The 14,834-nt window shown below is 42.3% G+C and overlaps 1 protein-coding gene across 1 annotated transcript; it reads left to right on the forward strand.

Moving 5' to 3' along the window:
• Nucleotides 1-270: 270 nt before the first annotated feature.
• Nucleotides 271-14,685, forward strand: tbc1d2b (TBC1 domain family, member 2B). The gene is made up of 13 exons (XM_085412253.1): nucleotides 271-872; nucleotides 1,626-1,776; nucleotides 4,196-4,361; nucleotides 5,820-5,953; nucleotides 6,062-6,294; nucleotides 8,350-8,775; nucleotides 8,916-9,026; nucleotides 9,186-9,382; nucleotides 10,063-10,557; nucleotides 10,646-10,763; nucleotides 10,991-11,176; nucleotides 11,832-11,953; nucleotides 12,506-14,685. The coding sequence occupies exons 1-13, from the start codon at nucleotides 531-533 to the stop codon at nucleotides 12,699-12,701; spliced, it is 2,877 nt and encodes a 958-aa protein (XP_085268379.1). The 5' UTR covers nucleotides 271-530; the 3' UTR covers nucleotides 12,702-14,685.
• The last annotated feature ends 149 nt before the right edge of the window (nucleotides 14,686-14,834 follow it).

The raw sequence follows: 14,834 nt of genomic DNA on the forward strand, positions 1-14,834 counted from the left end.
TTTATTAAGTTTTTTAAAATTTACAGCTGTATCCTGACATATTCAGTATCTGTTCGAGGTTATAGATACAAATTGTGAAACACACACTGCCATAAACAGTACAAAGCAGTTGAAATTAGCATAATAAGAACAAGAATTACAAGATCGGCTGCGCGTGACACGGGTGTGGGTGTGGGCACCGCAGATTATTTTGTGCCGAGGGCAGATAACAGAATGCATTTTTTATTTTTCTTTCCTATGTAGGCCTCATATCTTTTCTTCTATCTTTTGATTACAGTTTTTTTTTCTTTACAATTCGTTGGAGGATTGCTGCTCATTAGCCCTCAAAGCTGGCTGCTCATCTGATCACACACCGCCACCTAGCGGCCCACAGAGCCGCTACACTCCACCCCAACCAGCAAACCAACCACGTCATCCTCGGAGCTGAACTACATGTCCCATGCTCCTCTGTCAAAGAAACGGACAGTCATGTGGATGGAAACAGGAGTGGGCATCCGCTGTGCTGCAAGAAGGAGAAACTTCGAGGAAAGATGCACGAAGAGGAGGATGGCAGCGAGGCGCACTCCTGCACGGCTTCGCGATTCGTGAACTCCAGGTCCGTGGATGTGGCCGACATCGAGGGAGCGAAGGAGCAGGCCTCCAAACTGTGTGGCTACTTGAACAAACTGTCCGGCAAGGGGCCCTTGAGGGGGTACAAGCCGAAGTGGTTTGTGTATGATCCGAGGAAATGCTATTTGTATTACTTCAAGTCTCCCCAGGATGCCCTGCCGCTCGGACACATCGAAATATGCGATGCGTGTTTCAGCTACGATTTGGACGGGGAAGAGGGTCAGTTTGAGATCCGCACGGCCGACAAAGAGTTTCTACTTAAGGTAGGAACTTTTCTTTCTTTCATTAAACGTGTGTTGACAGCATTGCAACGAGGTCTGCTTTTCATGTCATTTGTCACTTCCTTTCTCGTTTGGAAAAGGCAGACACGCCCTTCTCTTCTTTCCTTTAAAGAAAACAGATTTAGACTCAGCTGTTTTTAGGCAACAAAGTACATATTTCTGCTCGGCAACAACGTGATCTGATGCGATTCTGACGCGATCAGAAGAAGAAAATCCGTTTGTTTGTTTTTTAAAAGACAAGTCAATTTCTCGCACAAACCAAGCGCTTAATCAGCGCATTCTTCCAGCTGATTGCCTGCAAACACCGTCAGTCCTCTGTTTTGTGTTTAGACATTTTTACACAGGAGCTCATCTGCCTTCACGGGTCACAGCATCTCATGTGACGGTGTCCTGGTGCTGTCATATGACTGTGACGGGTTCAGCACCAAGACAGGTGCCTCTGGTTTCACTCAGTCAGTTCTAGTCTGTCTTATTATTTTTTTAAGTGTCTATGCTTAATACCAAGAGAGAGAGAGCTGGAACTGAGACTGAAACCAGTGTCTGTGCTCATTCACATGACAGATCCTAATAGTGTCAAGTTGTCCTCATTTTCCCTTTCCATTTGTCGCTGCCTTGATTTCCTCATGGAGATGCCTTTTAAAACGTCATCTCGCTCACTTTGCTGTCTTTAAAATGGCGTGCTTAAAGATTTCAAAGATCTAAAGTCTAATTGAGTGTGCGTTTGTGTCCTTCTAGGCTCCCAGTAAGCAGGTGATGCACTACTGGCTGCAGCAGTTGCAGCAGAAACGTTGGGAGTACAGTAACATGCGAGGCTCTGGTCAGAGAGACAGCTGGAGCTCCCCGACGCTGGCCTATCCTCACACCGGCCTTGTAGGCAAAGATAATGGTAGGCAGGTTCGCACGCACTCACACATACAGTGGATATGTTATCAGTCGGTCATTTCATCATATCCGGGCAACAACTGAAAGTTTACACAAGCGCTACAAATCACAAGAGTCTCGCGTATTTTGTTACCAAGTTTCTGCAGGAAAGTGTTTGAGTGTTTCGAAAGGGTAAAAGTTCAGATTGACATCATTCGGCTTGTGTTTTGTTTTAAGCAGAAAGCCCTTCGAGCTGTGACGCAAAGGCGCTGGTATCGTAACCTCACATCTAAACAAATATAAAGTAGGCAGTCAAGTAATGGTCTGTGACAAAAATGATATGTTTATTTGTTTTCCAATTTTTTTTAAATATAAATTGTTGAGAGGAGAACAACCAGACTCATTTGAACTGATGGGAAGGGAACAGTAACAGAAGAAAAGTATGCAGACGAGGGTCTTTCACTTCACAGCATGTCAGATTGACAGGGTCAGAATTTGTCATAAACACCATGAAAGCATGGTGTCATCTTGCCTTATGTCAGTACAGCCTGCTGCAGGTGGCGTTAATAAAAACTGAGCATTGTTTATACTCAGGAAAGCCTTCCTGAGCATTGTTCCTGAGCATTTCCATCCCTTTATTACCGCAGCAGCCATCAGAACACAGTCACCGATGCTGGCTTCCAGTTTGATTGTGTGACATGTCTCAAAGCTTGCATCATGCAAAGCTGATGATTTAAGCGTTTGAATGGTCTTGAAGATCTCAGTGAGTGCTCAAACGGCCACAGTCACCAGATCTCAATCCAACAGAGCACCTTTAGGATGCGCTGTAACGGGAGATTTGCATCATGTGTGCGCAGTAATTGTGTGATGCTATCATGTCAGCATGGACCAGAATCTCTGAGGAATGTTTCTTGTTGTTATGTAGCTCCAGAAGCAACATGGTGGCCAGCGTGGTCCTAGCAAGGTGTACCTAATTAAGTAGCCAATGACTGTATACGCCAGTGCTGATATGTTTGAATGAGTATCTGTTGGACTCTACATAAAATATGAATCTCATTTGTTATCCAGCAGAAGTGGAAAAGAAAATATGTACATCCATATCTGTGGCTAATAAAGGACTTTAATGAGGACACAAGCATTTTTAAGCCTGTTTACATTTGCAAACAGGGATTCTTCTGCATGCTTTGTGATTAGCTGAGTGAAACGACCTGTGAATCCTTTTCCTGTCCATGTCTTTCTTTCCCAGAATGTTCTCGGTGCACATCTGTCTTCAAAAGCCACAAACGCCTTGGATATTACCGCTTATCAGTGCTGTTGTCGCCGTGTTTCGTCTAACCCTCCGCGACTTCTTGATTTCTCTGACGATTCAGAATGAACACTCTTTTGTTCCTTGTTCTCGTATTCATTTGCGTTTTGCTTTTCGGTCTCGCCTTGAACCTGCTCGGTGCAGTGAAGTGCACGAGAGAGCTGTGAGATCAGCGATGTCTGGCGTCAGCTGAAACGATCCCTTGAGCTGTGTTTTTATGTCGCACTTTTTATAGCGAAAGACTAACATGCCCGGGCTTAGCAAGTCTAAGTAAGTGTCGACTTTTGAAGCTCTAAAAGGAAACCGTGCTGCAACGTTCAGAAGTTAAAACTGGTTCAGAAGTAGACATAGTAACACATGATAAAGACATAATAAATTAGACATATAAAGGACGTTGGTTTTTATTTTCATTCTTGGAGATGCCACTTCAAAGACTTCAAAGATTTTATCAGAGCCACGCGAGTCTGATCATAGGTGCGTGGCGCTGGCTGCACTACATGTTGTTGGCCACAGTCTGTGTGTGAAGTCTCACAGCATTATTAATATCACTACCTCGATGATTTAAAGCCAGATGTGGCATGGGTCGATGAGAAATGGAGGCCTGCCGCACACTCATATGGAAGTGATTTGTCACTCGCAAGGTAGGCCAGCGCATCCGCTGCTTAATCATCCTTTTTATTTTTTAGTCTAAGTAGAAGCATAATATATGAAAACGAAGCAGTATTCATTGAAGCTTAACAACTAGAGCCTGACATCATGAACTCATCAGGAAAGTGTTTACTGAAGTCACAGACAAAGGAAGCAGAAAGAGGTGTTTTCCCACAGACAGACTTCATTTTTCCAAGTATGACTCAGACACCCCCTGCTGGCAGTTTAAACCACTTCTGCAGTAGCATCACTTTTTATGACACATCTAACAAATAAAAAAGCTTCTTTTTACTAATTAATTTCATGTTAAGAAGGGGGTTGGTGGTCTGAGAAAGAAGTAATCGTTAGAAAGCAGGTATTAACTTGCATAGGTTTCACCCGGCTGTGCATCTTGTTCTTGGGAAGTCAGTCTTTGGTGTCATTTTGATTTGATTTTTGTTTCGTTAGAACAGATAATTAAGTTCTTTTGGTCTTTTTTTTTTTTTCTCAGATGCTTTCAGCTTTGAGAAGCCATGTGAAACCATGGAGAAGGTCCGCAGTGATTTCTCCATGGACGACGAAACAGAGGGCGCTGGAATGGTGGGAGCCCAGACAGCCAGAGGGCCCTCCACGAACCCCCTCAATTTCTCCCTGAAAAACCTTGGCATGGAGCTCAGGTAAGTGTAACGAAAGCTTTCCAGGAAATAATCTGTACGCAAGTATACAGCTCTATAAAATCTTGTTCTTTTTTTTTTTCTTTTTAAGGTCGCCGCCAAACAGGCACGACTAGTTTGTCTGCTGTGTTGAGCAAAGAAAGCACTTCTTAGTTCATCCAGACACTGGTTGCAGTAGAGGAAATGGTTACATCCATGGTTCACTTGTTTTTCTAGTATGCAACCATCAGCAGTTCCCCTTTTTGAGATGTACAACACATCTATTGAAAAGAGGCAACATGCTGCAATCCTAAAAATGTGACATGTAGACTGGAGTTTGCTTTGTATGTGTCCCTTATTAAGGGAGTCTTGGAGTCCCAGAGTTTCACTGCTCCTAAACCCACACCACGGTGCCTTTTATACACAGTTCTTACCTGTCAGAACTCCTTAGTACTTATCGCCCCAGGAGATCTTTGAGGTCAGCCGATCTGATGCTTTTAGATGTTCCCAGGTATAAATTAAAGACAAAGTGAGAGAGGGCGTTTGCTGTGGCTGCACCCAGACTGTGGAACAGTTTACCTCCTCACGTCAGATTCTCCAAAAGCCTAGAAACTTTTAAAACTGCTCTTAAAACTCACCTCTTTTCATTGGCTTTTAGAAAGGTTTAATTTATTTGTTTATTTATTTTTTTATTTGATCAGCGAGGTGTTTTACGAAATTGTGTTCTATTGTATTTTTATCTGTATTTACTGTACAGCACTTTGGTCAGCCTTGGTTGTTTTTAAATGTGCTCTATAAATAAACTTGACTTGACTTGACTTGACAGTAACAAAGGTATCAGTATAGTAGCTGCCTGATATGTGACTGAATCTGCGAGAATTGCAGCTCTCGGAGCTAGAAACCCCTCCCCCCGATTAGAAAAGAAGTGGCTTTAGAATACTCCAGTACTGTGACGTTAACTGCTTTTGTCACGTTTATACCCATAAAGTTTGAGAAAAGCACGAGCGCTCTTTAGTCACTTTGGTTTTGCCAGGTGGAAGTCAGAAACGTGTGGTTTAAACACATCCGATATCTATAAAAATATATATAGAGAGCTGATGTGTGAGGCAGACTTGCGCTTCATTGTGTTGCATACAGCAGAAACAGTTGTTGACATGTTGCAATGGTGAGGTGTGAAAAACAAGTTTGACACCATTAGCTTTACTTTTTCCTCTAAATGTTAGCTTCTTGCAAAAATGCCTTTGTGTTTATTATCTTTGTTTTTTCTCTGTTTGTCCAACGCTGCAATCCCGTCGGCCTTTTGCAGCAGCATCAGTTTTCCTCTGTGGTTCATCGTAGATCTCTGTGGATTTGTCACTTTTCATACCGTGTTTTCTTTAATCTCTAAAGACCGCCCCCCCCTTTTTTTTTTTGTTGCAATGAAATGTGTGAGAAACCTGTGAAATAAAAAAAAAAAAAAAAAAATCTCCTGATTTCTGTCAGGAACTCCATGTCTCACCTGCGTGGGGGACGACGCAGCGTGTTTTACACTAGCAACAGTCCCTCGGAGGAATGGGAGCTCGTGGATCCGCCAAAGGACTTTACTGAACAGAAACATCATCCGGACACACACAGACGTACGTCCACTCCCACCCACCCTTCTGCCAGGGTTTAACACTCATCCTCAGCGTACATTTCTCCCGAGGGTCACAGATAACAGCTGATGAACTTGTGTTTTCCCTCAGATTCCTTTGGATCGGCGTTTACCTTTGATTTTGTGCGCAACCCCTCGCGGCCTAAGAAGCTTTTGCTGGGCTCTGGAAAGTTAGGCCGCAGTGCCGAAAGCTCGCCGGTGGAATGTAACGGCAGCAAGTCTTTGGAAATGCAGCTTCGCCTCCAGAGCCAGCAGCAGCAGGAAGAACTGAGTCACTTGCAGCAGGAAGAGGCTAAACTCAAGGAAGAGCTGGCCACCCAGAAGGTATAGTTGGATCTCTTCTACTACTGTTATTTATAACAGCATAACACATGTCTATGGATTGGATCGGATAAAAATGTAATATTCTGTTTCTACTGAAAGTGAATGATCCCTGTTTGTAGTGTCTGTTATACACCACAAGCCTAGGTTTGTGGTGTCTGACCAAGTGCCTTGGTATAATACTGATACTCTCACTATTACAAGAAGTCAGCAAATGATTAGTCATGTTTTAGCAAGAAGCAAAGAAACAGCAGACAGCATTCACAGCTGTCGCACTCCTTCTCTTTATTTTCTGTTCTCTTTTTTCCCCCCTCTATTTTAAGGTTGGCTGATTGGTCAAAACCGCTGTGACTAGGCAGAAGAGTGAATACTTACTTAGTGAATACCTTTTTTTACCTCTGTGCTTTACTTCCTGGTCAAAAGATTGATAGTTGTTTTCCTATGAAATCTGTACCAGGAGCATGATAACGAAAAAAAGTGTAACAAATTGATGTTTTCTGTAAATAATAGGGCTGCCACAAACGATTATTTTGATAGTCGACTAGTCACTGATTATTTTTGTGATTAGTCGACTAATCAGATCGTGCATCCATTGGGTGTAAAACGTATAGCTTATTGCACCAGCATGCATCTGCTCTTATATAACTATCATTAGCTTACAGCTTTAAGTGTTTAAGGTATGTGCTAACTAAAGATAAAGATAAGATAATAGTTTATTAAATTTTAATGAAATTTGCACATTGTTTCAGTGAAGTTTAATAAACTCCTTGCTATCTAAAATATAACGGGACACCGGAGTATATTCTCGAGCATCTCACACTTCTGATAATCAGTCTGCTTGATGTTTATTCAGCTGTGTAAAAACTACAACTTTAATCTCAGCCAAACCGATTTACTCAGGAACAAATAAAATACTAAAAAAAAGCCAAACAATAACATTTTTAAGTTATCTAAATGACTTATATATGTCTAACCTGAGTAGCGAAAGACAGGGGTGGGTTTGAAAACAATTAGCCGGGAGTCCGGTGTTCTCACGGGCTCTAGTGAGCCTTGCCCCCGGCTAGCTATCGAGCTAGTGGGTAACAGACGTCTCCGAAAACGTCGGAGCGCTTTTGAAAATATGTGGTGTCTTGATAAACTGAGCGGATATTTTTGAGGTTTACACAGTTACATTCTCGTCTTAAAATATGTTAAACGTTTATTTTGTGACCCAGAAAGAATAATAAGAGTAATATTAAAACTAACTAGCTGCCGCCATTGTTGGAAACTGAGCTGGGCTGCGCTATGAATTCTGGAACAGAGGAAAATCACTATTGGTTGTCCTAAAAGTCGCTAGAAGTCGCTAAATGACGTTATCGCCTAATTTACATAATTGGTCATGCTAATCTAATTGTAACCTATGTTGTTGGAGAGAGAAATAACATCGTGGAAGAGACATAAAGTGAGTTAAAAACGTCCTAAATGCATTTAGAGTTTATTTAGAACTACAAGTTAAATTTCTTTTAGCAATTATTGTTTTTTTTAATGTCACAATTCCAACCCTGCTCCTTTACCCGGGCTTGGATCGGAAAAAGTGACTCGAAATAGGCACTCTGGTGGAGTTACTTGGTGTGTGTGTTTATAAGTAGTTTTAAACCTTGTGATCCACAAAACAGCATAAGAGTAAAAGAAGAACTGACTGCGTTACAGCACCCGCTGCTTTTTGAGAGTAAAAGCCATACGCGCTTTCACGTCGCTAAGGGGTCTGAAAACTCTCTAAATATAGCGACAAAGTCGCTAAGTTGGCAACACTGGCACAGAGCTACTTTAACGGCAGCTGGCATCCTTGTACATGCAGTGCTGCCATCTTCTGTTTTAGTCCGTTATTACACTCTTAAGTCCCACTACTTATTCCTGTGTCTTTTGTGATCTTACAACGCTTCAAACGACGCGTCGACTATTAAATCAGTCGTCGACGATTTTGATAGTTGACGTAATCGTGACTAGTCGACTAATCGTGGCAGCCCTAGTAAATAATATACCATGCTTAATTTACAGTAATGATGTGTTATCATCCAGGAGCTGGTAAGGCTACTGCAGCAGACTTTAAGGACCTCCCAGAGCGAAAGGCCCACCGGGTGCCGTCCAGCTCCGTCTCCAGATTCGTCAGCAGCCTCAGACCAGACCCGAACTTCAGTACCAACTCAGGAAGAAGTTGCACAGCTGGAGGATCTGCTTAAGGAACGAGATGGTCAGATTCAGTCCATGTGCGGTCACATGGAGCGTCTCGCCCTGGAGAAGGAGAGTCTGCAAAAAGAGCTGAAGAGCCTGAAACTTAAGGTGGGGGAGATAAACGACCAGCTTGGAATGATGATGGAGACCATCCAGGCGAAGGATGAGATCATCATGAAGCTGTCACAGGAAAACTCCGAGCACAGCGGAAATGCAAACGACGCTGGATCACCACCACCTCACAAAGAGCTGCAGGAGCTGAGCATCCTCAAGGTAGAGATGGCAAAACTTTAAATAAGATTCAAGTTATCTTGATCTTAAACTGCCATCAACATTGATTTTCTTTTTTCTGTAGCTTTTGAAATTCTGCCTGAACATCTTGACACCCCGTCTGTCTTATTATTCACCTTCAGGACAGTCTTCAAGGCTACAAATCCCAGAACAAGTTCCTGAACAAAGAGATCCTGGAGCTGACGGTGTTGCGCAGAAATGCAGAGAGTCGAGAAAAGGCTTTAGAAGCAAAGGTACTCTCTTGTGTTTTATATTTAATGGTGCATTATCCTGTTAATAGAAACAGGAAGTTTGAGTAGGTTTAGGGGAAGTCCAGTGTGAAGCTCAGCTGGTGCTTCTAAAACGTAATTTAAATTTAAAGCTGAGACTTTATTTTGCCCTCTTTTCCACAGTGCACTGCGCTTGAGGCCAAGCTGTGTCAGGTGGAGAGTAAGTACTTGGTTCTGCTTCAAGAGGTGAAGAACCCGGTATGTTCGTCTTCAGAGCAGAGCCCAGCCCGGGAGGTCATCTCCAGATTGTTAGAAGATGCACTGCAGGGCGAGAACACAGACCAGCAGGAGCACACGATCTTCAAACCAAACACTGTCAGGTATGTGCCGAAAGCCTCGTTAACAGATGCTTTGGAGGTGATTTGAAAAGAAATTACTTACAAACGGCTACTTGATCAGAGTTTTAGGGATGGAAAAAGAGAAATCTTGAGTTTTGATAAGAGGTTGCGAGAGCCCACACGTCTGGTTTCCGGCATTTATAGCAGATATGAAAATAAATGGCCAAATGTAGGTGTTGTTAGCACAGCTACGTGCCATACTCAGTGCTGTGGCTTACTAAAAAAATTCCACTGTCAATCATATGAGGGTCAAAAGTAGCAGATCTTTATTTAATAATGTTGAGCAGTTATAGCATTTCTACCAGAGCCAGCACCATACCAATTCATCAGAGGACGCACTGCTTTTTTTTTTTTTTTTTGGTTGTTGTTGTTGTTGTTGTTTTTATTGAAAGAGAAAATAAACTGCATTAAGAGTCCATACGCATGTTTTTTGACTGTGAGAACGAGTTCTGCTAATCTGTATTTCAGTTTCTGAATTCTTTGCAAGCCCAGGCATGCCCTTTTTGGCTCATCAAAAATGTATTTACACATTCTGGAAACCGCTCAGTGATGTAAACATGCAGAAGCCAGGATGTGAACATGTTACTGTTGCAGCTTTGAGCGGCTTTCGGAATTCACCCGCATCACTGATGAATTGTCTCTCTGTCTTGATGCAATGCTAGCGAGTATGACGTGTACGGCTTCAAGACCGTCCCCGAGGAGGAGGAAGAGGAGGAGAAGCTGATCGCAAAGGTGAGGGCCTTGGAGCTGAAGTCCCTGTCCATGACGGATCAGGAGGTTTCCGTCGGGGTCAAGTGGGAGAACTTTCTGTCCAGCACCATGAACAGAGACCTGGTTCACTCCCCTGAGCTAAAGGCCCTGATTCGTTGTGGTGTGCCACATGGGCACCGCTCCAAGGTGTGGCGCTGGTGTGTTTCTTTCCACGTGAAGAAGTTTCGTGACCACTTGCCCCCAGACTATTATGACACCTTATTAAACGTAGCAAGGGAGAAGCCCAACCCGGCCTCGAAGCAGATCGAGTTGGACTTGCTGCGTACTTTGCCCAACAACAAGCACTATGCCTCTCCGAGTGCAGGCGGCATCCAAAAACTCAGGAACGTCCTGCTGGCTTTCTCATGGAGGAATCCAGATATCGGCTACTGTCAAGGACTGAACAGGTACTAGAGCTTGAGTGTGTACTTTCTTTCTGTCTCTCTTTTTCTGGCTTGTAACCATTAACCTTTTTCTTGCATGTTATTTCTTCAGGCTGGCAGCAATTGCCTTGCTCTATTTAGATCAAGAGGATGCTTTTTGGACCCTTATAGCTATTGTGGAGGTCTTCATGCCAAGAGACTATTACACTAAGACTCTCCTTGGCTCACAGGTAACAAAAAAACAGTTGAATTTTATTGTACCATGAGACAAGAAGGGACAAGGTACTGCTTATTTATTAGATTTGACAAACCTCCCTGGTGTCAGTGATATCATATTCACGTGACTGCTGTTGATGACTTACAGAGCAGGAATGCAGACATCAGCAGTCTTTGTTTTTCTGTCTGTCTGCTAAATTTGACCACCTTAGAAAATCAAGCCCTGGTTTGATTCGTACAGGTTGACCAGCGTGTGTTCAAGGATCTGATGAGCGAGAAGCTACCGCGGCTACACGCCCACTTTGAGCAGCACAAAGTCGATTTTTCCCTCATTACGTTTAACTGGTTCCTGGTGGTGTTTGTGGACAGTGTGGTGAGCGACATCCTCTTCAAGATCTGGGATGCGTTTCTGTTTGAAGGACCAAAGGTAAGAGGCTTGATTCTGCTCTCATAAACCTGAATTCTAGCCTCAGCAGGAAACTGTTTTAAAGTTAATGACTAACCGGTGACGAGAGATCACTTCTCAAGCTACGTGCCGGCACACAACCGTGCATGTTTGCCAGATGGATCCAATTGCACGCTATTAAACGAATTATTTATTGCCACCAAGGAACCAAAATTCTTTAGTTTAATAAATCGTTATTTTTTGTGTACGCAAGCTAAATTTTAACCCCACTCTACACCCCTACAAAGTTTTGTATTTTTTCTAAACTTTTCAGCTTAATGACATGCAAAAAAAGGTAAAAAGGTAAAAAAAAAAAAAGAAAACGCATGCAATAACCGATTTTGACGTAGCATCCCCTTATAGAATTTTTAAGGGAAGCATTTTAGCAAACTTGTTAAAGCAAAAATGTGCCCTATTGTGTGTTGATTGAACGATACAAGTTAAAACACTAAAGCTGTCGAGCCTAACTCTTAACAGAAACCTGATATGAACCCAGTCAAACAAAACTGCCTCAGATTAAGGCGGTATTGACTATATTTGGAGGACCTGCTTAGGGAACAGAAGAAAGGTCAGATGTTCCTGAGTAAATATTTTCATGCTACAGTCACACAGGACTTTACGCCATTTTTCTCCACAGATCATATTCCGCTTTGCTCTTGCGCTCTTCAAGTACAAAGAAGAGGAGTTTTTGAAGTTGCAGGACTCCACAGCCATCTTCAAATATCTCAGATACTTCACACGCACGATCCTGGATTCAAGGTACAGTAGCTGCACTGTTTTCGTATTTCCAGTCCTGTGAAAGAATGAAGTTTCTGTGGACAGAGTATCTGCATCACCTTGAAACAGCTTCCCGGGTCTCCCTGAACTGTAGCTAAATTGTACGATCACATCACCCACAGTGTATCGGCTTTGTGCCTGTGCAAACTTCATTTCTCACACTGCAGGTGTTGCAGCAGCTCTGTGAGACGGTGCTTGAGCACAGCCATGGTTTGGACTAAATGCGGCATGCTGAGATGCAGTTGTTAAATAGATTGCTATAGGTAGCAGCCCTTACATTTAAAATTGCACTGTGCATGCTTGTTTTATACCATTTTATTGGTCAGACTCTGTTTTGGAGCTAGCCTCAAGTGGCCATTTTTGGAGCTGTAATAATAACCTACCTATTAATAAAGTTTTATGTATCAGCTCCAGTGGTGTATGCTTGATGCTGAAAGAAGGATGCATGGGTTTACTAAATTTCAAAGACATAAAAAAAAATCCAGGCTCACAGGATTATGCTGTTTTTCTTTCTTCTAAAAAAATATTTTCCAGGAAGCTGATGAGCGTTGCCTTTGTGGACATGAACCCATTCCCCATGAGGCAAATCCAAAATCGGCGCGCCTTCCACCTGGAGAAAGTCCGTCTCGAGCTGACGGAGCTGGAAGCGATCCGACAGACCTTCCTCAGGGAGCGAGAGACGAGTCAGGATAGAAGGAGCTTTGTCAGCGACGACGAGGAGGAAAACTGACCTCGGACTTGTCGCATTTCTAGGCTGAGTGGCTAAAGCACGGAGACAAAGAGATCATCTCCGCAGAGCGCCGCTGTTCTGCAGTGATGAACGGAGCGCTTTTCCCACACCTAATCGTTGGAGTTGGTCTCTGCATCAGAGCTGGAACTATCAACTTTATACGTTTTAAGCAACAACCACATCAAAAGAACTTAATGTCACAAGCCCGAAAGGGCCTATCAGTATTATCAGTATTCCTGCCATTTCTTTTTTAATTAAATCTTGTAAATCCTCTGTTTTCTGTACGCTTACGTGTTCATGCAATGGCCAAAACAACCTGCAGCACAAATCAGTATTTTCAAACAAATGGCTGCGATCCATTTCCTTTTTATAGCTGACTTTTAAATGTGTTGAAGGATTATTGTGTCATTCATTTGTGCTGTCATCTTCTACACTCACACAATTTTTCCCTCCACTAAATTGCCACTGAGACGTGCGTGCACACAAATCACTTATGCTGAAATGAAAACGTTGCTGAAACTTAGGTCTTAAGGCCTTCAAGCGTGTATGTAACATTTCCAGTTGTAGTTTCCTTCAAGGGATGCGTCAAAAGCCACATTTCCATGGTATTATCAGTTCTAGAAAGAGCATCTGGAACTTGCTGAGCAGCAGTGCACTTTCTATAAGCCATCAAACTAACGTGAGCCAGTATTGTCTGTTTTTTAAGCATTATCAGTTCATTTTTATTTGGGAGGTTTTTATTGGCTATCGATTTTGCTATTCGTGTTGTTTAAAGTAGTTTAGGAACTGTTCACGTTCTCACAAAGACATATCTAGAAAGTCCAAACTGTATTGCACTGGATTTAATCAGTTGAGTATCTGGTATTGGCAGGATCGGTTAATCCATTCACGCTGTTGTGGGTTACTCAGTTTTTGCATGCTCTTGGTTTTTCTGTGTTTGTGTTACATGTTTAAATGGTCCAGTTTCCTTGTGCGCAATTTGTTTTTATTTGAGATTTTTCTGAGCCGCTGGTGTAAATGCTGATTGTAATTGCATTTGTTGTCCTCAGTGTGGCAGTGTGACATTGGTTTACCTGGTATTTACGCTCGGCTCACAGGTACCCTACTCGCAGTTTGACTGCACTTGAAGTGGCTGTAAAGTCATGATGATTGTTGTATTAAAAGAAAAAAAAATGGAAATATGATGTTAAATATATGAGGGAAGCTTTTCACCGTATTGCCAAATATCTCTTCCATTTTCATAATCGGGTACTTTAAAGTTTCCTCTTCACTGGGATCTCCTGTTTCTTACAGCAGCGTGGAGGAAAGCTGATATTCCAAGCTTCAAACGCTGTTTATATTTGATCAATCAGCTGTTAAGTGAAACTTTTCAGTCTCCTTAAATGGGATTTTGTGCACTGATGTGTTGTTTACACCCTGCTCGAGTTTTAGTTTTAGATTGTCTTGAGGTGTTTACAGAAACAAGAGATCTGCTGTCAGTTGCAGCTTTGTCAGCTGATCCCATCCCCACTGTTCACCTGATCCAATGAACAAATGGCAACAACAACAAAAAAATATTTTGATAATCAAATGAAAAAGAAGCATATAGTTGTATTTCTTCCTTTGTGAGAGCAGGTCTCTCACAAAGATCTTGATTGGTTTACAGTTAAACTTGCTTTTTTTAATATATAAATGTCCACACATTGTCAGAAGGCTCATACAGTAAGATTTTATGTTTACTCAGTTTCTCTTTTAAGGCTAGTGCCCCCCCCTCACAGAATAAGCTACATTTAAAAGTCTTCTCTTTTTTAACTTTACTTTGTTTCTTTTCTGTGTTGCTTTTCCCAGAATTGTATTGCACAATTTTATTGGTAGTATGACTTCCGAATATCATATCAGCACTTCACCTTTTTGTATGCATATCTCTCATCTTGCTCATTGTTAGCCTGTTTCACCTAATGATGCAAAAAAAAAATTTGTAATATTAGTTCAATAAACAATTTGCTGGCTGAATGTGTTGATGTGAATTTCCTAATTCAAATGCTCATTCAGACACGTCTGTTAGGACGCACCGAGCAGTTATCCGAGCTATCTTTACTGACAGCCTGCCACGCTCGCGCTGCAGTTTCATAATAGAGCCATCAGAGGGAGGGA

Source organism: Rhamphochromis longiceps, linkage group LG7 (assembly GCF_057381845.1).
Source record: "Rhamphochromis longiceps isolate RC_006_pf linkage group LG7, R_longiceps_female_GT1.1, whole genome shotgun sequence".
In the NCBI taxonomy this organism is placed as follows: domain Eukaryota; kingdom Metazoa; phylum Chordata; class Actinopteri; order Cichliformes; family Cichlidae; genus Rhamphochromis; species Rhamphochromis longiceps.

What these genes read in the sequence shown, in the direction of transcription:
- tbc1d2b (XM_085412253.1), top strand. Translation starts at nt 531, where the DNA reads ATGCACGAAGAGGAGGATGGCAGCGAGGCGCACTCCTGCACGGCTTCG. An exon ending in TTCTGTTTGAAGGACCAAAG is followed by an intron (nt 11,177 to 11,831) that starts GTAAGAGGCTTG and finishes TTTTCTCCACAG; the next exon opens with ATCATATTCCGCTTTGCTCT. An exon ending in CGCACGATCCTGGATTCAAG is followed by an intron (nt 11,954 to 12,505) that starts GTACAGTAGCTG and finishes AATATTTTCCAG; the next exon opens with GAAGCTGATGAGCGTTGCCT.